Genomic DNA, 27,046 nt, shown 5'->3' with positions numbered 1-27,046 from the left:
CCACAGGCTGGCCCCCCCTCCCCTGGCTGGGTCCCCCCCCATCCCCTGGCTGTCCCCGGGCGCTCACTCACACTCAGGGATGGGCCAAGTGCTCTTGGATCTTCAATCCACCCACAAAGGACCAGAAATACAGACAGACCAGAGTCCCCAGCACTTATTAAGCGCCTACTATGTACCAGGCCCTCATAGGCTGGGTGCACAAAACTGAAAAACCAAAGCGCCCCTGCCTTCAGGGAGCTTCAGACTGATCCAGTGAAGAGAAGAGGGGGAAAGCAGCATTTATGAAGCACCTGCTCTGTACCGGGGGAATGCTGGGAACTTCCCAAGTATCCTCTCATGGGGTCCACGGCCCTAAAGGGTAGTGATTAGTAAGTGGGGCCATTTTGCTGAAGAGGAAAACGGAGGCTCCCCAGAAGCAGCCACATTTCCCTACCAATCAATCAGCGGGCTTTATTAAGCACCTTCTGGAGCCAGGCTCAGCCCTAAGGATCCAAAGACAGCAGCAGCCTGGGCATTTGGAAGCACAGAGCCTACCTCCCTGCATGCCCCCAGTACTGAGAAGGAGGATCAAAGAGGTCTTTGTGAGAGGTATGTAGCAGACACTCAATAAGTGCGTCCCTCTCCTCCTGCCCCAGTGAGGGGAGGCTCCAGACCCCCAGGACCTCCTTAACAACTCAAGCTCTCTGATTTTACAAGGGAGGACACTGAGGCACACAGACAAAGGACAGCAGGAACAGATCCCGCCCAGATGCGGCTTTACCCACAACAGTGAGGATGGATAATGGGCACCAGCAGAGCAAGCCCAAACGGGGTGGGCCGTGGGAGAGAGAAGGGCTTTGTTAAGGCCCTGTGACCCTGGCTCACTACTTAGACCCTCGGGGCCTCAGTCTCTTTAGCTGTTAAAAAGGGGGGACCCCAGCTGATCTGAGGTCCCCTCGGCCTCCAAACTCCAGACTCTCTGAGTCTATGTAGACTGGCCTTCTAATGTATGACTTCTAATGTAGACTGGCCCACATGGACCCAAGCAGAAGGGAGGTTTAAAAGGAGAAGCCTTCTCTAGAAAGTGGTGGTTGGAGTGACCTCTGAGGTCTTTGCCAGCTCCTATGCCGTGACCCCGGGTGCACCTGCCCTTGGGTCTTCCAGCCAAGATGAGGATTTGGGGGGGACCCAAGGCTGGGTTCAATGCCCCCATACACACACACACACACACACTGAGACCTTGCATAAGTCACTTCCAGCTTTGTCTGTAAAATCAGCTGGATGTCCCCGAAAGGTTCTCTTCCCAACAGCAGACCCCTCAGAAAGTCCCAGGGAAGGGAGGGCTGGCACCCTCCCATCCTGATCTCGCCCCCCCCCCCAGTTTTTTCTTTTGCACAGTTATACAGTCAGGATGTTTCAGTTTCAGATTAAGTCGCATTTCTAATTTGGGACTCCCAGACCTGCCACCGTGGTGGAAGCAAAAACCCCCACTTATTTACAAATTACTATGCAAATAGGGCAGGGGATCACAACCAGAGCAGGGGAGGCCCTTTGGAGACCACCAGGGCAAGCCCCTCTTTCTGGGGGGGGGAAACTGAGGCCCAGAGAGGCGCAGGTGTCTGCCTGCGGTCAGAAGACAAGGAAAAGTTGGGGTTCAAGCCTGGGTCTGACTCCAGATTCAGCCCCCCCAATATTTCCCTGCTCTGATCAGGAGATTTCCTCCAAATCAAAGGGATGGAAACGTTCTTTAACCTGTGTGTGCCCCGAGGTATCAATATGCCAAGCACAGCAAGAGGGCCCATAACTCAGCCTGGTTAGAGCTTCTGCACCAGGACCCTGGCCCAGCCAGGTCAGCTCTGCCCCCAGGCACCCCAGCGGGGGTCAGCACTGACTTGGGGGAAGGGCGAGGGAGGGGGCGCGTCCAGAGCTGGCCCTTCCTTTTACAAATGAGGAAACTAAGGCAACCCAGGGCAGTCAGGAGCCTAAGCGACTTGCAGAACTCAGGTCCTGACTGCAGGAGGTCTGTGCATTTTCCTTTGGGGCTCAGTGCCAGGCCTCTCCCAAGCCAAGGAGTCAAAGGCGAATTCTGCCTCATCACCTTAAAGTCTGGGGGAGAGGGTGGGGAAGGTCAAGGGACGGAGCACGAGCCTGGGAACCAGGACTGGCTTCTGATCACTCCTTCCCTCCAAGACCTCTATTTACTCATCTATGAAGTGAGAAGGGGCCCACTGACCATGCAGAGACGCAGACCTACATGAGCTCACCTCCACACTGAATGACCGTGCGGGGGAGAAACGGGGAAAGGCAACCGTCCCTCTGCCCGAAATGGGCTTACATGGATTGTATGGGGGCCAGAGACCCACAAGGACCGGATAGGGAGAGTGCAAACACCCCAGGGGAGTGGCCCCAGGGCTGGACCAAGGCGGGGGGGGTGGGGGGGGGGGGGGGGGGGGGGGGGGGAGGGCAGAATAAAGCAGAGGTCAGCAGTTGGGGGGCCGAGCTCCCCATTTACTTGACTTTTCACACAGTACACACCTGTGCATCTTTTTAGAGGATGCCGGTCTCCCCCAACTCTCCTCTGCCCATAAGCGCTGAGCTCCCCACCCCCACAGCAGCCCCCCACCCCATCTCCCCAGGACAGATCTGAACACAGAGACTTATTTACTGGGAGCTCAGAAAAATGCTCACATGTCAGCCGGTGACAGACATGATGTCTCCTCCCCAGGCAAGCTGAGCAGACACCCCATCCGCCCCCTCTTTGGAGCTCCCAGGAACGGGCTGACACAAGCCCGAGAGCTCCCACCTCCTCCTCCTCCCCAGGGCCCCTCCTGCTCAGCAGTGTGTCCTTGACCCAAAGTGAGCTGAGCAGGGCCAGAGCAGAGGGGAGAGTCCAGGCAAAGTAGGGAGGGCTGGAAGAAGCTCTGGGGGCCGCAGTGGCCCACAAGCTCAACCAGTCGAGAGACACATGGCCAAAACTTTCATTCATAAAAACACAGAGGTCACAGAATGAGGAAGGAGACCCAGCTGGGCAGTCCTTGACTCTCTACAGACGCACCTGTAGCTTTGAGGTCGAGCATTCTGGGGAGATAAAATGGGAATAAAATGGGGAGAGGCCGGGGGTGCAAGCAGGATGGAGAAGGGAAGACCAGGCTTGCCCCCCCCCCCTCCATGGAAGGTCACAGGCGGCAGAGCTAGGATAGGGGGTGGGGGAGGCTGCAGATTTAAGTTTATGTCCAGAAAAGCAGACTAGACTACCCTTGGGGGAAGCCAAGGCCTGATGCCCAAGACTTGTTGGATGTGTCTGGTCCCTGCCAATGCTGAGAGTCTGCGATCCTATAAGCATCTATTAGGCACCACCTAGTGCCAGGCACTAAGCCAGCCAGAACAAGACCCTCTCCTTGGCTGTGGACCAAAGGAAGTCCTGGAGGGGCCTGGTCCTGGGCCCAGCTCTGCTCCTCCTTGGAAAACTCACTGCCCCCCTCCTTTAAGGTTCCCAAAGTGGCTCACACCCATCCCTTGGGGGACAGGGCTTACCCTGGAGTCCCCCCAAATACTCTGAGAACTATAGTTCCACATAGCTGGCTGCCTGTACAATCCTGTGTTTTAGTTTATACATTTAAAAATATAATTCTAAGGAGGGGACGCTATGACTTACCAGGCTCCCCAAGGGGTCCAGGGCACAGAAAAAGTAAAGAACCCCAATTTCCAAGATACCATCTATATCAACCCAACTCACGGACAATTTAAGCACCTACTTAAACCCTAAGTGTTGGGAACTGAAAACAGATGTGAAAAGGGCCTGGTCCCTGCCTTCTAGAGTCTTACAATCTAGGGACTCCAATGTGCCCGTGTTCCTGCCTCCCTGAGTAGGAAAGCCATGTAATGAAAATGTGCTGAAGGCCAAGGCAGCTGTAGAGGCCAAGTCCTCCTCCCCCTCCCCCCTGCCATGTCAGGCTTAAGCAGGGAAGGCTGACCAGCCCATACAGAGAGACACACACACTCTCTCTCTCTCCTCTCTGGGAGGGCTGACACTGACTGCTGGACACTCCTCCTCCTCCCTCTCCCTCATTCCCTCCCTCTTCATCCTCTCTCCCCCCTAAACCAAGGCTCTCAAATAACATCTCCCACCCAGTTCTCAAGAGCCAACCTGGACACTGACCCAGAAAACTGCTTGCCAAAGCACATTAAATTAATGATCTCCAAAATTGGCTTTGGACAGGCACCCAGCAAGCCGGCTCCTGATGGAGCCTCATTCAAATCGGCGGGTGGCTCTGTTCAGAAGGGAGAGAAAGCAAGCCTGGGCACCCCAAGCCGGCAGGGCCGCTGCTGCCAGACGTGGTGGGCACCACATCCTTCCTGAGAAGGCCCCCACACAGGGGACTCACCCACGTGACCCCAGCCTTCACTGGAGGCCGAGGAAGCAGGATATACCAGGATAAACCCGCTGACTCACAGGAAAGGGGTGGGGCAGCCACTGGGCACCTGGCTGGGTCCACTGGGCCTTAGATGCAAACAATTTGGACTCCCCCCCACCCTGGCCCTCTCTCTTGCCTTCTTAAGGGCCTAGAAAAACTTGGGGGAAAAATATTCCCTGATCTGAAGATTAAAGAGTCAACACACATGGTCTTTTTAACTTATTTTCTTTGGGGAATGATTTGTTTAAAGATAAATTTAAAAACAAATTACCACTTGAATGGGTGGGCAGGATGGAAAGCCACACAGTTCATGGAACCACATTTACACACAGACTCCAGGTAGGGCTGGGGGCTGCACCGGATATAAGAGCCAGGGCTGGAGGGGAGGGTGAGGGGGAATTAGCTTGGAATAAGGCAGGACAGGAGAGAGCTATGAGAAAGGAGAATGAGCCTGGTCTGAGCTGGACCCGATGCAGAATAAGCAGAGGAAAGAAGGCCCCTTAGCACAGGGCTGGGCACACAGTAAAATGGAAAAGGTCTCCTATGATGGTCTGAGCCACTCATATGACAGGCAGGGAAACCAAGGCCCGAGGAGCCCTAGCGCCCTCTGGCCCTGCCTAACTCCCTTGTTTTATTTTGTGTGTGTCTTTGGTCCAGTGGGGGATGGGGAGGAGGGAGGAGACTGGAAATGAGGTGATCTGGGAGGGTTCCCCTCCTCTGAGTGCCCAGAATCTGTCCGGAATGGGCCAGAGATGGGTAGTGGGGAAAGCGTGGGACGTGAAGCCCCGCCGGTGTGACTCGCGGACAGTCACTGCCTCTCTGGACCTCAGTCTTCTACTATGGAAAATCTAAGGCTTCCTTTCCGGCTCTCAATCTAAGATCTAATAAGCCTTACAAGTAGTGAGCTCTCCGTCAAGCATTTGTCAGGGCTCCTGCTTCCCATGTGAGCTGGAGGGGATGGATGCCCTTCAAGGCTCCTCTCCTCCCTGAGAGTCCCAGGTAGCACCAGCTGGAGGAAGAGACCTTCACGGCCAGCTATGCATGGAAGCAGATCTGGGGCTAGAAGTGACCCCAGAGGTTCTTAGTCCAACTGCCTATCTTTACACATAAGTGCCCAGAGAGGAAAGTGACTTGTCCAAGGTCACACAGCTGCTAAGTGGAAGGGGGGATCTGAACCTAGGGCTCTCTCTAAGCTGTGTCTTATTTCCTCCCCTCCACTCGCCCCAGGTCTGGGGACAGATCTCGAACTCAGCTCCTGGGTCCCCTGCGGAGATCTTGTTCCCCCCCCCCCCACTCCACTACTAGGGATCTGGCTTTCCCTTCCTCCTGGGAATGCCCACTGAAAAGGCAGGGCTCCGGCCAGGCTGCCCCTGGATGTCAAGGCCGCCCCACACCCACTGAAAAGGAGCTGAGCGGTCAGTGGACACAGGGTGGGAGGCATGTGTCAGAAAGAAGAAACAACAGCCCACTTCCTTCCAGCTGGGCGCACATGCTGGCCTGGAAGGCTCCCCCACCCCCAGGTCTGTGCTTCTCTACAAATCTGACCCGGACATTGCCCCCCAGAAAAAGCAGGATGGAGAAAGGGTGGGGCACTGGACTTGAGACCTGAGGGCCTGGGTTCAAATCCCACCAGAGACACCCTCTCACTAGCTGTGTAAGCTGGGAGGGTTTGGGAGCATCTGTGAAATGGGTACAAATCAGCAGCTCCCTCAGTACCATCTATGAAGCACTTTGCAAACCTCAGGGCGCTACATGAACACTTGCTGATACTATCATCAGAGACCAGGCTCCATCCCCTTCGGGCTCGTCGAGCTAGGACTCCAGGTCATGCCGCAGGAGAAGAGGGAAAAGAATCCTGACACTGCAGAGGGAGGGGAAGGAGCAGGCACCAATGGATATCTCATCTACCTTGGGGAAGTCATGTGAGCTCCCCCGAGCCTCGGTTTCCCCTTCTGAGGTCCCCCCAATCCTTGTTCTGCTCGGCCCCAAAGCGCAGAACCAGGCCTAGGGGCCACAGCCGTCCCATCTCTCCCACTAGCCTGGAACCCTCCTCGAACAATACCGAAGACGCCCATTTCTAAGGTGATTTAGAGTGTACAGTCTGTGATCATACCCATTTTACAGATGAGGCCACCGGCCCAGGGAGAGGGCTGTCCCCAACAACTCTGCGGGGCTCCTTCCGTCACCTGGCCCTCACGGGGAGACTCGCACAGATCCAAGTGTCTGTGGTGACAGGGGGCTGCCCTCCTGGCCTAATCCAAACCCCTTCTCCACCTGGTTTCCTAGGTCTTCCCAAAGGTGGGTCCCCTGACAATCCACCCACCACCACATTCCCAGAGTGGGTAAAACCAGTGCCTTGGTACCCCCACCTCTCTGGATTTTCACTGAACAGATACACACAGCAAGGCCTTAGGAAGACGGGCATCCATGGGGTCTCTCTGGGCCTTCGGTCTCCTCTTTGGAAAACTTAACGGGGGCTGCATCAGTGCTTCCCCACTGGGCTCCCAAGGGGGAGAAGGGAGGATCCCATGAGAAACCCTCACCATTTGGGAGGTGATTTCCCTCCAGCATGTTCTAGGAGACAATCGGGGAGAAGCAGACAGACAGCACCAGGAGCGCTAACAAGCTGTTAGAAATCACAGCTCAAAACCCTACAACCAAAGAACCGAAAACACTATCGAGAATAATTAACTGTCAATATGTTTCACTGACTTTGTCATTTAAAAGTTTTTAATAAAATGTGAAGTGATGAGTCTATGAAAAATCCGCCATAAAAACCCCAGAAACTTGTCTACGTATAAGCAAGCTAGAGCCTGAAAACAGACACAAGGTATGGGGCCTCCCTTCTTTGAAGAGGCGGGGGCCTATGGGTACGGGATGATGCATTCGGATGGGGCTGGCAGTCAGATCAGCCTGAGATGTTTCCCATCCCACTCTCTCCCTTTAAAAAAATGCTTGTTCAAAGGAATGGCTCATCGGGGAAAAGAGGTTTGGAAATGAAAGCAAAAGATATGTAGTTTCATGTGTAAATCTGTTTATTTTTCTGTTGTGTATATCTGAAAATGTCCATGGGGGGTGGGATGTGTGTGTGTGTGTGTGTGTGTGTGTGTGTGTGTGTGTGTGCGAATTTCAGAATAAAAATTTGTAAAAAAAAAAAAGGATGTCAAGGCAGTGAAAAACTTAAACAAAAAATTTTCTAGCAAGAATTTAGCTTTTATTCCTTCCCATTTTCCCCCAAATTTCCCTAGCCTACCCTTTATTAGTGAGAGTTCTACAGCTAAAGACACCAGAGGGTGAGCATTTCTAACTCTATCAGCACATTTCAAGTCTCAAAAGGGAGCCCTGCCCAGATCAGTTTGGGAAACCCAGGCCTAGAGGCCATCCACAAACACCTCCCAGGCCTTGAGGCCTTTCACTGACAATCAAGAGGTCAAAAACCATCGGATCTTCCATTCTGGGCTGAAAATTCTCCTCAAGCTCTGGCCCTCTCTGTTCTTTGCTCCTTGCTCTGAGGTCCTTCCCACTCCCAACATTCCCTGTTCTCAGGCCCTCTCAGCCCTGACATCCCCTGTTCTACGATCACCCCCAGCACTGCCATCCCCTGTTGTAGGTCCCTCTTAGCCCTGCCATTCCCTGTTCTAAAGCCCCTCCCACCTCTGACATTCCCTGTTCTAAGGGTCCTCCTAGAATGATATCCCCTCCCAGCCCTGACATCCCCTGTTCTAAGCTCCCTCCCAGTCCTAACATTTTCTGTCCATTCCAGTCCTGACATTTAGTATCAGAAGGTCCTGAATGATCATTCTGGTCTCTGCCAGCTTCGGCATTTTCCAATTCCAGACCTTCTTGGAGGTTGATACCCCATCCTGCACACTTATAATAATATTCTTGTCCAATATATATGTAACACTTTGTAATTTAAAAGCATCCTCAAGTTCTACTTTGATTCTTTCAACCCCCAGCTGAGGGGCAGGATTCTCACCAGCAGCCCTGCTCTCCCACTTCCCCACCCCAAATCACCCAATACAGTGCTAGGCACTCAGTAACAGGGACTTAAGAAATGCCTGTCCATTTACAAAGTAACTCAAATCTAGGCAGGACCCGAATTCAGATCTCAAGGCCAGGGGGCTGGATGAGGCGGTCACTCAAGGTCCCTCCCAGCTCCCACTCCACCACCTCTTTGTGAGGCACTCCTAGGACATAGCAGGCTTGTTCGAGGAACTGTCCTCCACACAATCGCTCTCACTGATCACCCCCTCACTCCCATTTCTACTTTTTCTTTTTTGGCTAAAATATCTCCCCCAGAGAAGAACTTTGAAATTTCGGATGATTTTTCCTTGAAACTGAATTTACATATTTCTCCGACTTTCCAAACCACTCAGAATTAGGGGAAGGGAAGGGGGAAAGGGAGAAAAAACCCACACGTCTGTTTCTATTTGAAACTGTCAAAATTAGCATTCAGTAATTAAAAATCACACCCTTTCTCTTAATAACCTAACCAGCATGATACAATCAGGTTGTGCCAACTCTTTAATCTAATTGACTAATTACAGATTTTAATTTAGTCAGTTACTGAACAACTGTTGACAATTTGTTTTCATTAGGGACAGAACAGGATAAATATTTAGGATTCCCATTGCAAAGACTCCAGCAAACAGCTCCCACCATGACCTCCGTGGCAGGCCTCTCTCTGCTTGTCATCAATAAACAGCTCAAGAAATGCAGAGTCTCCAAGAGCTTCTCAGCCGTCACCTGAAGGAGCTTTGCTGGAAAGGTCCCCAGCAACCCCTGCAAAGGCTTCCCAACTCCATGGGCCCCCACCAGTAGCTCTGGGGCCACAGGCCCGGCTGTGCAGGAAGAAAGCGTGAGGGACGCAAGCTTCACGCCAGGAGGCCCGGGCTCTTCCTTCTTTTTCCAAAGAGCAAGAAATGGTTCCCTCCTTGAGGGAGGCTAAGCAGCCCCCTACATGCAAAAATGATGGAGCCAAGAGTGGCCCTGTTCTCTCCAGGGGGAGCCGGGATGGTCAAATGCCAGGCCTCATCTCCTTGGCCCTTCCAAGGTCACCAAGTTGTTTCATGCCAACAAGCCCCCTTCCCACCCCCTTCACTGAGCAGAAGAATACAGGAGAGTTCAAAGACAGGAAGCAAGAGCTGTAGCCCAGTGGGGAGAGAACTGAGCACTGGTCTTGGGAGTCAAGATCTGAGTTCAAATCCAGCCCTGGAAACAGACTAGCTGTGGAGTTCTGGGCAAGTCACATGACCTCTCCTGGCCTCAGTCTCCTCAAGATACCCCTCCCCAGTTCTAAACTCCCGATCCAACAATCTTTTAATGGGTATTGGGGCAGTGACCCAGGATTCAAACCCAGAACCCCCTACTCCCACTGCATCTCTTGAAGACCACCCGGGTTGTTCTCCCAGAGTGCCAATAAGCAGTCATCACTGTCCACACCATCGCCATCATCACCATCACGCGGCCCCTCTGGGTTTCAGGGGCCCTTTCTACCATGATCATCTCACTCTGACCCTGTGAGGTGTGGGGGTCGGGGAGGGAGCCCAACACAAAGACCGAGGTAGGAAGGGCCTCTCGTCCGGCTCCCTTCTTGTTTCAAGACGAGTAAACTGAGGCTTGGCGGAGGGACCAGAAGCCAGCCCAGCCCCCTGCTCCCCATCCAGGCCAGAGCCTCCCACATCCCATGCTCACAGAACCCAGAGACCCTCGAAGCACAAGGGGCGTTTTCTGACCTGGGCCTCCTTTGCAACCTCCCACAAATCTGGGCTTCTGGAGGCCAGCAGTACTTCCTCTGGTCAGGCATGACCACCAAGCTCCCTCCTCCTCCCCTTCCTTTACCTTGGGAGGTGGCTCCTGATGCCCTCAAGTGCCCAGGGTACCCTGAGATGTGAGCCAGCTCCAGGCAGACAGCAGACCCCCCAGTCTGGCTCCCTGTCCCGAGGCTCTGATGCTGACCAGGTCTGCCTGACCGGCCCCTCGGCGCTCCAGAGCACGGAGTAACAAGGGACACTGCACTAGATTTAAGTTCATTTCCCATAGCTCGAGGTCAAAATTGAGTGCAGCTGTTCCCATGATCAAGTTTTCAGAAAATCCCCCTCCTCTGTATTAGCCGTTTGACAGAAATTCACTGCGGTATTTAAACTGGCAGCCATCACGGCTAACTCAAATTGTATTGGCTTCCCCGACGTGGAAACGGTCAAGTGCGATCATCAATTGGCCAATTCGGGGAGAGCTCAGTGGCTGAAATTCCCTGTCATGTTGTAAAATTCCCATCGTAGCTCTGGCTTGGGAGAGCCCCCACGGAGCCTGAGATAAGGGTAGGGCTGAGGGGGATGAAGCCGCTCCTCTGGATCTAGGGGGCCAGCCAAGGCCGCTCCCCCAGATCCAGTGGGCCGAGGTGGGGGCATGTTGAGGCTGTCCTGAATGCAAGGGGCCAAGGTGGGTGGGTCCCGTCGGAGGCTTCTCCCCCTGATGCAGGGGGCTGAGGGGAGCCCCCATGGTGCCTGCTACTAATGCAGGGCAGAATAAAGAGCCTGCATCCAAGGGGGCTGGCCCACAGAAGGCACAACATGATGTTCTAGGGGAAGCCTTCAAGAGACAAGCAGAAAACAGAGAGAGAGAAAGAGAGACAGTCAGAAGGGAGGAAAAAGGAGTGAGGTGAGAGTGAAAGGAGAAAGGCAAGAGGAGAGACAAAGGGGGAGAGAGAGCAAGGAGGGAGATAAAGACAAAGGGGGAGACAAGAGAGACAGACCGCGGCACCCAGAGAGACAGACCTGCGCTGGGACAGAGGGCACGGCAGGGACCCAGAGGCTGGGCTCTGGGCTCTCAGGCTGCAGCTTTCACCTTCCTACCTGGCAGCAGCAGCAGCAGCAGCAGGAAGCCAGGCATGCCCACCCTGCCCCAAAACAGCCCGGAGGCTGCTGGCAGAAAAGCAACCCCCTAGAGAGAAAAATCAGCACTGGGGGCCAACTGGGTGTGCCCCAAACCTGAAGACTGAAACGGAAAAAAGCTTTTTTGTTGTTTGTTTGTTTGTTTGTTTGTTTGAAAATCAGATCAACAGCCTAGAAATTCAGTGGGGGCTGGGCCAGGCCTGACAGGGCCCTTCAGCTCAGGAAAGGTGGCTTCTCGGGGAAGACAGAGCCTTTTCTTTTTAAACCTAGCCCATGTGGGGATTGGTTTTGCTCCACTATATACATCTATAACATTATTTGTTTTTCTTGCTTTCTCAATAAAGGGGGGTGGGGGAGGGAGTACAGGGGGGAGGGAAAGAAGGCAGATTTTTGCTGTTTTAGATAAAAGAGATTAGTTCAAAAATCCCCTGATTCTGTTAGCATGGTTTAAGTCAGTGGAAAGAGAGAAGTGGACACGAGCCAGGAGAGCCAGATGAAAGTTGGCCCTCTCAGCCTCAGTTTCCCCAGCTACATAACTGGGAAGACGGTCCTCATGTTACCTAGAAAATGGAAGCATCATGAGGAGCCAGGGAGATGGCAGGTACAATGATACTCTGTAAGAAGTCTTAAAGCTTCCTGAGAGTTGGGGGAGTGAGCTCCAGTCCCCTCACCCCAAAGGGCAGGGCCAGGCCCACAGGTGTGCAGGCAGCCACTCCTGGCTACCTCTGGTCCTACGACCTTGCCCTCCCAGATACAAATCCAAACCCCTCCAAAATCAGCTCCTTCCTGCATGCTCTCCTCAGGTCCATCTCCCCCATGAAAAACCCCCCAATGAAGCTTGTTCTTCTTTCTTAAATATGCCTGAGGTTCTCTCATCTTTGCCCCTGGCACACTCTGCATGGACTGGAAGCTCCCAGCGGGTCAACAGCCGCTGCTCATCCCAATTAAACACTGATTCTTTTTAAGACTCACTGGCCACCTGCCCTGTTTCCCAGAAACACCAGGAAAGAATCTATTAGCTAGCTCCTGCTTCACACCCCAGCTCTGTTTGAGGTCATCCAACTTCCAGGCCTATCTTTGGTTAAAGCTGAACCCTACAACTCCCACCTCTATGCCTTTGCAAAGGCTGTGCCCTCTGCTGGGACCGCACTCCCTCCTGGCCTTCCACTTCTTAGGATCCCTCCCTGCTGGCAAACCACCTCAGGTCAAGCCCCATTGCCAAATGACGACTTCCCACCCTATGCAACAGCTAGTTTCCTCCCCATTACCTTAATTTATTTTGTATGTTGTAATACTTAGGGTCAGTAACCGTCTTTGCAGCCCCAGGCCCAGAACAGGGTAAAGGCTTAATAAATGCTTGTTGATTGGATGAAAGGATGCTGGGAAACAGAAGCCTATGACAGTAGGTTATGATACTGTTTATTTAGTGTCTGTTATCTCCAGGCCTAAAACACAGTAGGTGCTTAATAAATGCTTACTGAAAGCAAGCAAGCCGTAAGAAGGCATTAATTCCATACACACTCCCATTGCTCAAGACAGGGAACTCAGATGAGATGGGACACCAGCAGCCTGAGGAACCCCGGGCATACCTCCAGCCACTGACCAAACAGGTGTCTCCTACTAGAACCTGCCTTGAGTGTGAGTAAGGGAAAGTACAGACAAACCCAGTAAGCCCCAGGGTTTTAAAGGAAATCTGAGGAAAAGTTCATTTATACCACCCACCTACACAGTCTGGGGAGGGCAGAGAGGCCTCCCCACCCCATTCAGACCCACTCTTCCCCTTCCTCGAAGGCCCGGCACAAAGTTCATTCATTAGCTCATGGATTTCAGGAGTCCCAACAGCCCCCACCCATGCAGGCCGTGGGAGTGAACTTGAAAGTGAAAACAGCAGAATACCCACAACTCACACAAATGTGACAGATGGGAGGTCAGAAGATCTGTCAATAAATGTGAATGCTGGGCCCCAAGCTAGGCCTGGGGATACCGAGATAAAAGCGAACACTACTCAGGGAGCTTCCCCAGTCTGGTGGGGGGGCAATAAGGAAACTGAGGCCCAGGGAGTGACCTGCCCAAGGCAGCCGGACTAAAGATCAGGGTCAGGGTGGCAGCTGAATATTCTTTCAAATAATACTTTACACTCAGGGCTAAGACTGAGCAGAGAGGGGCCCAGCAGAAGCTAGGTGCTTTAAGGTGGGGTGGGGGGAGGTGCTGAATGCCATCCCCAACCCCCTCCCCATAAGAAGGTCAAGGGCTGGCTCAGCCTGGTCTCTATCCCCAGCCCCAGGTTCAGTCTTACAATGAACAGAATCAGAGGGCCCCAAGCCTTCCTTCCATCTAAAAAGAACCTTTGATTCAGTGACCCAGCCTCCCCACCCTGCCCCTCCGCCTGCTGAATGAACAAATTCCCCTACTCTCCAGGAGCACAGAGTCTCACCAATGAGCTAGGATTTATCTAAAATTCAGCACAGTGCTAGCCCCGAAGAAGGTACAAAGCAAACACTCCTCTGATGGGGCCTCAGAGAGCAACTTGTGCCACTTCCCTTGTGGGGAACCAAGGAAATTTAGCCATGGGGCTACAGATGATGCAGGTGGGATTTGAACTCAGGTCCTCCGACTACAACTCCAGCCTTCTTTCCACTGTACAACGCTGCCTCCCTAGGGCAGGAAGAAAGGGAAAAAAACCCAATGCAAGAAATAAATCCTGTTGGGATTTTTTTTTAAATTCCTATAGGCACTGATAATCAGTCAATTAGGATCTGCCCCAGAGCCCAACCCAGAGCCACGCTTGGCCTCTCCTTTTCCCACTGGCTTCCTCCTCTACTGGCCAGCCACTGGTCCTGGCCCCCGGGCAGCTCTTTCTGCTGTCCCCATCTTGCTCCTCCCCTTCCGGCTCATTACCACTCCCTTCCCCTTGTCACCTATACTCAGCATGGGGCACGTAGTAGGCACTTAATATATCAACTTGGGGGACAGATTCCTTGGATTCCATTTCACACCCCCCCCAACCTCTCCACTGAAAGTATTCGCTCTTCCTTATCACCAAATGCACCACCTCTCTGGGGTCTCCGATTCATCATGACCCCATCAACAACCATCCCTCTCTCCCCTTCTAGCTCCTCCGGCTCCTTAACAGGGGACTTCCCTGGCCATCCCCCAGTCTTGGTCATCTCCAATGGACCAGGAAGAGACTTTGGGCCTGACTTTAGGAAGTTCCACTTTATTAGAACAAATTCTCTGTGTGACCTTGGAGATGTCATCTGCCCTTTCAATTCAACCACCATTTATCAAGCTGGGGAGCGGGGAGAAGGGACCACGTTTTACAGATGAAGAAACCAACAGGTGTTACAAAGAGCCTTGTCAACCTTAAAGTGCTATAGAAACATGGGTTGTTTCTCTCTTGACAAGCTTCTGATTTGCTGGACTCTGGAGTTTTCATCTGTAAAATGGGGAAGTAACCAGTGACCCTTCTCTCCAGGGGTCAGGCAGAGGCAGCTGGGAGCGCCACCATCAAGGCATGCTGGGGATAGACGGACAGGAAATTATTGGAGAATGAAGCAGTGTGTGACCGAGGGCAGAACAGTTCAGGGCGGGGTGGGGCAGGGCAGGGCAGGGCAGGGCAGGATTCCCAAGAAGAGGAGGCCTTTCTGCACACAAACCCACACCCAGCCCGGTGGTGCCTTTTTACATGGGCCAGGGGAGGACCAGAAGAGGCCCCCACACCCCAAGGGGATGCCAGCTGCTAGGCTGGTTCCAGCTTTGTTTCTCTGACATGACATCTGGGTTGGGGACTCTTCCTTACACAGATTAAAGTTGTCACTCTTACTGGCTGTGGGGCTGTAACCCCGTGATTCCACTTAGGGATACTGAGGCCCACAGATATCACAGGTTCATTGATTTAGAGCTAGGAAGGCGCCCCAGAAACCACATAGTCCAATTGCCTCATTTTACCAATGAAGTGACTTGTCCTGGGGTGACACAACTATTAAAAGTCAAAGTCGTGACTTGAACCCAGGCCCTCTGATTTCAATTCCTGGGCTCTTTCTGCTCCTCCAAGTTAAAAACACTTACCCACCTGGGTCTGTCTTCCATGAGCTTTAAGCCACAGGTAGCAAGGAACTTTAAAGGAATCACTGCAGCCATTGTTAGAAATTATTACTGAGCAATAGAGATGTGATTTTTCTCTAGTTACTAGGAGGCTGTAGCTTGGGATAACTTATTCACTTGAAGGACGTAAGTCCTCATCAAGGACTTTTTGTCCATACGTACACAAACCCGTATCAGCCCCCATAAAAAAAATAAAAGCTCAATAAAAGCACAAACTTGTGGCCACTCTCAGAATTCCCCAGAGTCCTAAGCTCCCGAGAGCAGGGGCCACCTGGTCCAGTCCGTCCCACACAGCCTAACTGCAAGCTCCAACATTCTCTACTTCTGCTTACATACATCACCAGCAATGGGGAACTCACCACCTCACCCAGTATCACCTGGTTTCCACCTTGGCTGTGGCCCTGTCAGAATCTGCCTGCCTCCCTCTGCCCCAACACTTATGTTAGGAGCACGTCCGCTGCCTAAAAGAGCCGTGTGCCCGTGGGCACACAGTGTCCAGGGAGTGGCCCCAGCCAAGTTTGCAAATGATTAGCTAACAAAGATGGTATTCATCAGACAGAAGGGAGGGCCGATCCCCACTCCACGCTGCCGTTGCCGCTGCTGGCCTGGAAGGCCAAGTGACCCTTTGCCAAGACGGGCTTGTTTGGGTTTGGGCAAAAGTAATCACAATTTGGGGTCTTGTCTCCACTTGAAACCTATTGAGTGAACCAAACGGCCTGGGCACTGGCGATTTCAGATGCCGGCTAGGCTTTTAGCACTAATTAGCTACAGTTCAAGAAGTCTGGCAGCCCTGGGGTAAACAAGCTAGCTTGCAGGGAGACCAGGGAGAGAAACGCAACAGAAAGTGCAGGTTTGGGGGCTTTTTTTCCTCCAGACTCAAGTAAGTTTTTTTAAAAATTAAATTAAATCTACAGAGGTGCCAGCGGGAGGCCACAAGTGGTCAACCCAGCCCTCCCTCCAGCCTCTGGACACGGGGCCACATCAGCTCACGCCTCTAGCTGTCCCCAGTTCCTTCTATCCTGCTCATCCCTTCCCCCTTCTGCCACCCGGGCCCCACCTGGCAAAACATCCACTTAGCACAAAAAATGCCAGAGATTAAGAACTGGCAAGGATGAGAGGTCATTGATCCCAGCCCTTATTTTACTAATGAGGAAACTGAGGCCCAGAGACCCACCCACTCAGGCTGTCACCCAGAAGGGAATCCAGAGGCATCTTATTTGGTCTGCCTCATTTTACACATGAGGAAACTGAGAGCTCAGGGACTTGTCCAAGGTCACACAGCCACTAAGGACCAGAAGGGGATCTGGGTGGAGGTACTCCCACATGTGGGCTCTTCCGCTGCCTTTGAGACAGCAGGATCAGCCTTAGACCTGCCTGAGGAGTCGAGGTCCAACTCCCCTCATTTTAAAGGTGAGCAAATAAGAGGAAAAGACTGCTCTTAATTCAGTTTCCCAAGTCCGTTCTTCATTGTGACCAGGAACTGAGTCTACTCTTGGTGGATGGCAGCCACAGAAGGACCCTGGACAGGCCACACCAGCAGCTGGATCTACACTCTGCAAACCTGGGGGGAACCTAGGAGGGAGACCTGAAGCCAACGGGGGCCTCTTCTTCTGAGCCAAACCCCTTCTGTTATGGAGGTCCTGGAATGACACCAAGTATATGAGCTTAATGGTCAGCCTGCCCAGCTCTTTCTTTTTACAGAGAGGGAAACTGAGGCCCAGAAAGAAATTCCTGGCCACCTAGTGAGAAGGGGTAGAGCCAGGACTCTCAATGTATCACTATGGGTGGGATGTAGCTCCCTGGCTTTTAACGTTGGATCACAGTAATGATAACAATGATGAATCATGCCAGCCATCTAGATGGGGGTCAAGGAGTCCAACAAAGCGGCACCTTCTCTGCCTGTCAGTTTTCCTTCAACACCAACTCAGACCTGCCTGGGCATCGCCAGGGAACTCACCAGAGCCCAGTCCAGCCTGTCCCTTCCCAGAGGGAGGAAAGTCGAGCTGACCAGGGTAACCAACCCCTCAGGAGCTGGGACCAGAACCCAGGCTCTACCATGCTCCCATGCACCGCTTCTGCTGAGCAGGCAAGGCACCAGACATGGCACCTGGCAGGGAGGAAAGGGAAGGCGGCGAGGCGGGGGAGGGTGAGACGGGGTGGAGGGAGGAGGCGAGATGGAGGGCGGACACATAGGCTCCCTGCCCTCAAGGATCTTACATTCTCTTCCACAGAGGAGGAAACCAGATCAGTGAACTCACATTAGCCAACTTGCTGGGTGAGCTGAAGCAAATTGCCTAATGTGAGTTAACTGTTCTAGTTATTGGAATTCAGTCTTCGAATCCCCGGCTGGGCCCTCCGTCCCACAGCTGCTTCCTGCTTAGCGGCTTCTGCCTCAGGACCACGGCTGACTCGCTGGGCCAGGCTCTACTGAAAACCTTCTAGGGTGCAAGGCCCTTGAGGAGCTCATGGCTGGAGAAATGAGACATGCACACGCTCACTCACACACTCACACTCACATACTCACACACACACACTCACTCACACATACACACACACACACACACACACACACACACACACACACACACACACACACACACACACACACACACACACACACCAGGCAGGTGGAGGAGGGGAGTGATCACTGACATAACAAACTACTTAAGTGAAAAAATGCCAAATGAGTTAGACAGACAATGTCGGACAAGACGGGGGCTGGAATGGCCAAGGAAGAAGGAAGGCATCATGGCGGTGGGGAGGCTTGTGCTGGACCTTGAATGACGATCAGGAGGGCAGGGAGGAAGGAGGAGGGAGAGGGGGAAGCGGTCCAAGGCCAAGCACAGAGGCAGGAAGGTCGGATGGTGGAGGGAGGAGATAGGAAAGGGAGGGGAGAGAGGAGGTTGTGGGTCCAAGCTTAGAGACCTCAGGGGACCCTGTGGCCCAGGAGACCAGCAGGGAATGCCCTCCTCTGGCCACAAGCTGAACCAAATCACAGCCTCTGGGGCTGTCCCACAGACATGACAGGGAGCCACCTGAAGGACTCTGAACAAGGCAAGGAGGCGCAGAGAGCAGCATTCTGGGGAAGACTATCCTGGTGAGTCAGTTCAGAAACCATGGATGTTAGGGGTCTACTATGGCCAGACCCTGAAATGGTAAAAGTGGACAAGGGAAAGGCTGGCTTAGGGAACACTGCTGCTTTCAAGGAGTCCCCCTCCCTTTCTGTCCACACCACTGGCCTGTGGCCACATCCCACCCTCTAAGGCCTCAGACAATCCCAGTCTTTATTCTTCAGCCCCCAAATCAGTACCTCTTCCAACTGTATTTCATCTTCTCCTTCCCAGACTTTTCAACCCATTCAATAAACATTTATGACATACCTTCTACATGTAAGGGACATGGTTTTTTGGATTATCTCCAAATTGTCTTGTCTATATCTTGTGTGTATGTTGTTTTCTCTATTGGACTGTTTAAGTTCCTTGAGGGCAGGGACTCTCTTTTGTCTTTTTTTGGGGAGTGAGGCAGTTAAGTGGTGGTTAAGTGACTTGCCCAGGGTCACACAGCTAGTGTCAAGTGTCTGAAACCAGATTTGAACTCAGGTCCTCCTGACTCCAGAGCCTAGCTGCCCCTTATCTTTTGCCTTTGTTTGTATTCCCAGTGCCTGCAACATAGTAGGAGCTTAATAAATGTTTGATGGCTTGACTTGACATGGCCACACCAAGCCCACCATGGAGGCCATGGATGGCCTACAGTTATCTCCAGCCCTCAGTGCTGCCCAAAAGGGGAACTACACTGGAGAATGACTCAGAGTTCTGGGAAGTGGAAGTCTTCAGGGCAGAGCGTTCACATCTCTCTGCCCCTTACTTGGCTTGGGAAATGGGGGCTTTTGCATTCCTCATTTGTAATGTTTCTTAAGGTGTCTTCCAGGACTCAATGCCCTGGCAGACTCACTGGGCTGCCATTTTATTTCAATATGGCAGGCGGGACCACAGAGCAAACAAGGTTTGTGCCTTCACCCACTAGTCTCATAATGCATTTAGTCAAAAGTTAGACACAGATCCAAAGTACCTAGACACTGACTGCTTTCACACCAAGAGACTCACATTCATTAGGACATGTTCTCAGAAACCACCACAAACCTGAAGTCAGCAAACCCAGGGATCCACCAACTTCGAGGGTCTAGGAGCTACTCTGAATACAGAACCAAGCGGGAGACAGCTCAGGCAGATTAGTCAGCCAGGCCTCCTTGGCCTTCCCCACTCGGGCACTCTCCAGCAACGAGAGCCCCAAACAAACAGTGTCACCAATAAACCCAAGGTCTGCCCAAAAGAACCACAGTCCAGTTTGACCAGTCCCACATCAGCCTTTTCACCACCAAAACCTGACTTCACTCGCTCTCTTGCCTGTCCCAAGAAATAGGCAGAAGATTCCAATTCAATCCACGCCTCCCTGATCCAATCTCATCCCAGGACATTGCTTATAACCAATGGGTTGAACCATTCACCAACAAGTCTGCTCTGAGACAGAAGGACTTTCCATTAAAGCATCTGAGCTACCCCAATCTGGATGCTAACTCTTTCTCTGGATGCCTTTGCCCACGTCTACAACTTCAGCTTCCTGGAGACCGGGCAGACAGGCAGTCAAGAGTGGCCACTAAAAAGATGGCCCTTGCCTCTCCACCAAGCCTTCCCTGCCTACAGCCATTCAACAAAAGCCAATGGAAAGAAGTCATGCACACTGTATCCATCTCCCAAGAACAAACCATATTCAGATCTCCCCAGGAATAAACACTGATTAAGCACCTACTGTATTCCATGCCCTTCAAATACCACTGACCTCCAGGTTCAACAGAAAGCAAGAATCAATGGGAAGCCTAAAACATTTTCCCCCGTCCATCGAAAAAGCCACAGGAAACACAAGGCTATCTAGTCAGCTCATCAAGGTTTTAGTATCAGTGACGCCAAAGAAACTTTTTGGGGGAAGGGGAAGCTCTCTTAGTCAGATCTTAAACCTTAAGTGTACCTCATTTAAGGAAGGGACCAATTTGAAGGACATAAGAGCAACCCAAAACACCATCTCTAGATCATTATTTCTGAGACAGGATTATCAGGCAGATGACCTACGGTGTCCCAAGACATGCATCTCAACCAGGGAGCAGCCAACACAGCCCTCCCTTTTCTCCTCTGACTAAACTGGCTTGGACAGTGCTGATGGGTCCATGAGTACTCCCTCTCCCATGTCACTTCCAGAAACACAAGTCGGAGGCTTGTTTTGCACATAAAAGTCCATCAGATCCAGGGGCAGGGAGGAGTGCTCACTCTAAGGAGACCCTCTCACCCAGCTGAGAACACAACTAGACTTGCTCCCACCATTATACCAGATGACAACGTCAGCGTTGATGGACCAGGCCCCAAGGCAGAACACTGGCAGGTTTGGGGGAGTGAGGGAGGAGGAGGAAAACCCAGAAGAGGGAAGGGGGGGAACGCCAGATCTCTGCCAGCTCGCCACGTGTTTGCTTTGGATCCTCAAGAAGTCCGAGTTACCCAACCCTGTAATTATCACGCGGATTAAAAATTGGTTACTCACGTAATCGTGAAAGGCCTTGGCTTCACTCGAATGCTCACAAGTGTCTCGTCTCTCGGGAGCGGCACAGTAAAGGTCCCAGAAAACGCTGTAGGATGGAAAAGTCAGATCCGATCTGGTTACTAACAACCCCCTGGTAACACACACACAGACACAGACAGACACACACACACTGACTCCAGAAAATTCATCCACTATAACAAATAGCAAATAACACATTGGTGTGACCCGGCAGCAGGATCTGACTCTGGACTCTGATGATGATGCCTGGGCTAGGCCTCAGTTTCTTCTCTATAAAATGGAGCTGTTGTGGAGGCCTCCTGAGGTCCCTTAAGATCCTGGGATCCCATTCACAAAGCTCCAAGGACATGGGGCCATTCCAGTCCCCATCTCACAGAAGATGAAACTCAGGGATTTTGTCCATGACCCTCACACTGGCGTTGGGGCCAGAGGAGCTGTGTGTTACTTTGTATAACCTTGGGCAAGGAAATTCCCCACTCCAGACTTCCTTTTTCAGCTTTAAAACAAGGAGTCACCTCTCAGAGCTCAAAATCTCCACTCTGGTAACCTTGGGCCAGTCACACTAAGAGTCAAGCCACTTGAGAAAATCATCAGAAGGTAGAACAGAAACTTCCTGAGGGCAGAGACTGGCTGTGTTTCCCTTAGAAGCTAAGCTCCATGGCTTAAAGCAGAGACCAGCCAGTAAGGAGGTGATTAATAAATGCTTGCTGACTGATTAGACCCACAGAGAAAGGCAGAGCCAGGATTAAAACTCAAGCTCCCTCTGACTTCTCACATCCCTTTTCCCCATCCCAATTTTGGGCCTCAGTTTCCCAATCTGTAAAAAAGAGGGGGTTGGCTAGATGGCAGGCAGGTAGGTGCCCTCCCTACATCTAAGATCCTTTGATGCCTGAGACTCAAGCCCAACTACATACACATAATCACCCCCAACCTCCCCCCAAGATAGTTTTGTAAAGCAAAAATGACTGCATCTTGAGACATTTTAAAAGGCACAAACTGGCACATGATGGAGGGAACAACGATGAAGGGGGAGGGTGGGCCCAAGTCTCAAGCCCACAGCACCCCCACATAATGGCCCTGCAGGGAAGGACTGGAGGCCAGAAGCACTTCTCCCACCCACCCCCCACCCAAGAATGCATGCCAATTACCCAGAGAGGTTCTCATGGTAACCAGGTATTTCTCCCTTTTATGGTGAAATAGTAAAAGTCCTGGCAAGTCCTAGGCCAGAAATTCAAAACAGGTGCAGTTCCAAGGAACAGAGTAAGTAGGATTGTCCCTTCCTAAGTCACCCAAGCATCTCCCCACCCCCTCAAATATTAAAAATCTTCAGGCTCCCCATCATTCCCCAGAAAAAGTCTCCCAGAGTGTTGGGATGGCCCTTAGGAAATAATCTGGTCTAATCCATTCATTTTAACTTGAGGAGAGAGAAGATGGTAGAGCTCCACAGATAGATGGAGAAAGATGATTATGATGACAACATGTGTTTATATGGCACTATAAAATCTGTAAAAACCTTTACACAGATAATCTCTTTGATCCTTGAAAGTTCTATGATCTAAGTGCAATAACGATTCCATTTTTTTACAGATGAGGAAACTGAAGCCCAGAGAATGACTTGCCCAGGGTCACACAGCAAGTCGGATTTGAACTCAGGCTCTATAGACTCCAAAGCCAGTATCTATCTGCCAAACTTAGAGCCCAGCTCCATCCACACCATCTCAAAGAAACACAGCAGATATTATCAGCCTTCATTATGGGGCCTTTTCAAAGGTTTTGCTGAATAGATGCTGCTTTCACCAGTCAGCTGGGACTACATGCCCAACTAGGTACACAGCGCACACAAAAAAATCCCTGTTGTTACTAACAGCCAGCCCCCCAAAAATAGAGATAAAACAGAGAGAAAACCTAGTCACCTGGACACCACCCCTGGCATGACCAGCCAGCCTAGATCTCGGCTGCAAACTGTGCTGTGCACAGCCCCCGGGGCCACACCTGTGCACCTCGCCTCCAGGGGAGGTGCCTCAAGGAGAGAACAGGAAAAAGCAGGTTCACAACCTGATGGGAGCAGGGGGAAGGGAGCAGGGCAGCGGGAAGCCAGGGCTTCAGCCTGCAGACTCCAGAACAGCACCTTCTCTGTGCCCTGCCTCGACCTCTGCCTCCCTAAAAACTGAGCCTGGCTCCTTCCCCACCCCCCAAAAGGCTGCTGCTTCTTAAAGTGCCGGTCACACAGACTAGTCTGAAAGGGGGAAGGTCATTTCTCTGTTTCCACAGGTGGTCACGCCTGCCTGCTCACACAACTTTCAATGGGAGTTTGGGGCTCCTCCCCTCCCCACACTCCACTAGCCCCACTGATAAGGCTTGCCAGCAGGGAGGGTGGGCCCAGGCTCGGGAGTTGGTGGGATTCCTAGAGATGTCAATGCCCATAAGGAGTTGTCCGTCCCCCCCATATCAGAGGTGAAATGCCACTTTGCTTATCTATGTGAGAGAGGCAGCATCCCTGGACTAGAGGACACGGGGGGGGGAGGGCCAACCCCTAGGGGATTTGGGAAAAAGAAAGTCCCAACCACACAAGCTGGTTAAGTGACCCCAGGGTGAAACTTAACCTCCCCATAACCCTGGGCACCCCTGAGGGGAGGGGACTTTTGAGCAGTCTGAAGTAAAACATAAGGAAGAAAATAACAAGAAAAATCATCATAATAACAAAGCATCCAAGAATGGGTCGATTTCTTTTATTTTGGAATTTCCCCCCAACCTCCTTTATTTAGGGGGCAAAAGGCCAACTACTCTCTCCCATCTAAGCCCCCAAAGGTTTCGTAGTGGTGGGGAATCTATTTGTGATAAAAAATGAGTTTGAATGAAGGCTCTAGTTACTTAACCGAATAACTAAAAGGTAAACTAAATTTCCTCCAGACTTTAAGGTTTGTTTGTAGCAGGCTACAAACAAAATCTTCCTGGCTAACTAAAGAGGTGTCCCTAAAATGTGCCCCTACTGTGAAATGCAGCTAGAGTCTGTCTGTCTGCAGTCTTTCTAACAGTTGAAAATGACAGCCTGGGATGGCCAAGAACACCTCTAGTCTGGTTATCCCGGAGAATCAGAAAAGAAGGCAGGAGCCTCCCTTCAGGAGGAAAGAGAGACATGTGGGAAAGGGAGAGAAAAAAAGAGAGAGAAGGGAGAGAAACTATATCTAGAGAGAAAGAGACAGACAAGGGGCTAGAGAAAGAAAAGAGGGAAGGAGGAGAGAAGGGAATAGAGGAAAGAAAAGAGAGAAGGGTGGGAAGGAGGAAAGAAAGGAAGGAGAGGAGGAAGAGAAAGAGAGAAAAGGGAGGGAAGAAGACAGAAGGGAGGGAAGGAGAGAGAAAAGGGAGAGAAAGAAAGAATGGAAGGAGAGAAGGGAGGGGGAAGGCACACTAACACCCACAGGCATGGTCTAGGCTACAAGAATGACTCGAGGAAGGGAGCAGGAGGCCCCTAGGTTGTAAACCAGGCCCGGTGGTATTTCACCCCACCCCCACCTCTCCCTTTAATTAAAGCAGTATGCAGAATTGCCTAAAAAAAGAGAGAAACCTTTACAAATTTCCTTCCAGTCTCCAGCATTCCTGCTCACCTGGGAGGGGGGGGCATGAATGGAAAAAAGAAAGCCTCTCTCAAGCCCCCCCAAATCAAGAGGCTCTATTTTTTTATCTCTCAAGGAGATGGGGGAGAAGCCAGGACAGGGCCAAACTTTCTGCCCTACCCCCTTCCCTGAGCCTTTAAGAAAGCCGACCTCTAACATATCACTGCTGTTCACATTAATAATCCAAGATACAAACTTACCACCACCACGAATGTAAAAACCCGGGGGGTTCTCCTAACGTGATATTTTTTTCCCATCGGATCTAGAAACAGGAAAAACAAAGAGATAAGGGAGTTGGGTGCGGAGTGGGAACCAGGGGTTCGCTCCCTCTGGGAGGGGGAGGGCTCAGAGACAAACTAGCAATAAATGGCAAAAGGTGATAAAAATTCAAAATGGTGCCCACCGTGGCTGCTTGGGAAAACAAAGGCTATCGGGATAATAGGCGAGGAGGGGGGGTCCGGGATTCAAACGTACTCACCTCGGACAAAAAGGTCTGGGCTGACTTCTGGGCTCCCACGTGTAGCAAGTATTCATAGACATATAAAGCTAACCTGCAAGGGGGTGGGGGTGGGGGCAGAAGTTGGAGAAAAGTCATCAATCAGGAATCTCTGTCCTAGAGGACACCCAGCTGCCCCCCTGCCGAAACCCCCTATCCACCCATCCGAGACTAGACAGACTAGGAAAAAACGAGCGTCTTCTCTCCAAGTAGAACAAGAGGGGGGCCCCTAAAGTTGGGCAGATGAGCCCAGCGTGGGCTCCCGTGTCCCGAGCACCGGCTGGGTGCCGGACAAAACTCCACTGGCCAACTCTACTGCCCGACCCGTCTCGGCTGGTCCCAGTGTTCCTTGCACCGGGGCTGTCCAGCAAAGGCCCGGGCTGCCGGGAAGGCGAGCGGACAGCCGGCCCCCTCGAACCCTGGAGGGCTTGCTGGGGGTTCTTGGGGAGCCCAGGCTTCAGGTATGTGTGCCAGGGGCAACCAAAGCAGAGGCTGAGACTGGTCAGCCCTCCCCGATCGCCCCCGATCGCCCCCCAACCCACCCCCAACTCCTCCCTCCAGCACACCAGAGACAGAAAGGGTTAGTGGGGGGCATCGAGGAGGGGGCTCTCTGCTGGGTCAAAGCAGCAGGAAAGGTGCTGCAGCCCCCGGAACAAAGCCTCCAACACACACTTCCCCGTGCACACACAGACACACACACTCACACAAACACACATTCACACACACACAGACACACACACACACACACAAACACACACACACACACACCAAGGGACAGACAAAAGGAGGCATCCGGGCTGCAGAAATGCCCCCACCTGGGAGCTTGAGCCCCGCGCTCCGCGGCCCCGGCCGCCCCTCCCCCCTCGCGCTTGCCCCCAGCCCACCCCCGGCCCGGCCGCCCCTTCCCGGGGCCCCAGGCTCCCGCTCCCGCTCGGGCTCCCGCTCCTGCTCCGGCTCCTCCTCCCAGCACTCCCAACAATAGAGGCGGCGCTCGGAGCACGCCGGCGGCCCGCGGCCCGGGGCAGGGGGCGGCGGCGGGGGCCCCGTCGGGCAGCGGCTGCTCGTCCGCCCGCCCGCCGGCCCCGGCCCCGAGCTGCCCCTGCCCAGCCGGCCCCGCGCACGCCCCGCGCCGCGCCGCGCCGCTCCCCTCGGGCGGCAGCGGCCCCGCCGAGCCCCGGGGACCCTGCTTACTTTTCCCGAGCCTGCCCGTCCGAGGGCACCGCCGAGCCTTTGCCTTTGGCGAACATGGTGCGCGGCGAGGAGGGGACGCGGCCGCGCTCGTGGTCGTGGTCCCGCCGCCGCTCCGCTGGCCGCCTCCCGGGGCTCCCCTGCTCGAGCTCCCCGCCGCCGCCGCCCCGGCCCCGCTCGCCCCGTCTCTCTCCGGCTCGCTCGCTGGCTCCCGCCCCCCGGCCCGGCCCGGCCCGGCTCCCGCTCCGGCTCCGGCTCCGGCGCCTTCCCTCGCTCGGTCCAGCTGTCAAAGCCTCAGCCCCGGCCTCGACCCCATCGCCCTGGGACGGCTCGGGCTCGGGCTCGGGCGGCTGCAGATGCTGCCGCTGCCGCCGCTGCGGCTGCTGCTCCGGCTGCTCCGCGGCGCGGCTCGCTCTGCCCCTGCCTCCCTCCTCAGCTCTGGCTCCGCCGGGCTCGGCTCGGGCTCGGCTCGGGCTGCCGCTGCTGCCGCCGCTGCCGCTGCTGCTCCGCCGCCGCCGCCGCCGCTCTGCTGGGAAGCTCAACCGAACGTGGCTACCCGGGAGGATGGAACGCGGCGGGCGTCAACGTTCCACAATTGATCCGCGCCTCGGCCAATCGGCGCGGCCGGGGGCGGGCTCGCGAGCCAGCGGGGTGGCAACGTTGTGTGTGCTCGGGGACCGCCGCCGCCGCCGCAGCCAGGCAGCAGCAGCAGCAGCAGCAGCAGCAGCAGCAGCAGCAGCAGCAGCAGCA

General features: G+C 53.2%; 1 protein-coding gene across 5 annotated transcripts in view; it reads right to left on the bottom strand.

The window, feature by feature from the left end:
• Nucleotides 1-26,438, bottom strand: part of LOC138165321 (single-stranded DNA-binding protein 3) — a 153,333-nt gene extending 126,895 nt beyond the window's left edge. For 3 of the 5 annotated variants that reach the window (XM_069093514.1, XM_069093515.1, XM_069093516.1), the window contains exons 1-4: nucleotides 26,300-26,438; nucleotides 25,091-25,163; nucleotides 24,813-24,874; nucleotides 20,981-21,065 (exon numbers count right to left, since the gene is read on the bottom strand). In XM_069093514.1, the coding sequence (XP_068949615.1) occupies nucleotides 20,981-21,065; nucleotides 24,813-24,874; nucleotides 25,091-25,163; nucleotides 26,300-26,355 (276 nt within the window). In that variant the 5' untranslated portion in view covers nucleotides 26,356-26,438. The other 2 variants (XM_069093517.1, XM_069093518.1) reach the window with 2 other exon arrangements.
• Between the last annotated feature and the right edge of the window lie 608 nt (nucleotides 26,439-27,046).

This window comes from Petaurus breviceps, unplaced genomic scaffold (assembly GCF_028583685.1).
Source record: "Petaurus breviceps papuanus isolate PSGF00001 unplaced genomic scaffold, PetGlider_PUasm1.0 208, whole genome shotgun sequence".
NCBI lineage: Eukaryota > Metazoa > Chordata > Mammalia > Diprotodontia > Petauridae > Petaurus > Petaurus breviceps.
Note: the sequence above shows the minus strand (reverse complement) of the source record. Positions and strands in the feature narration are given on the sequence as shown.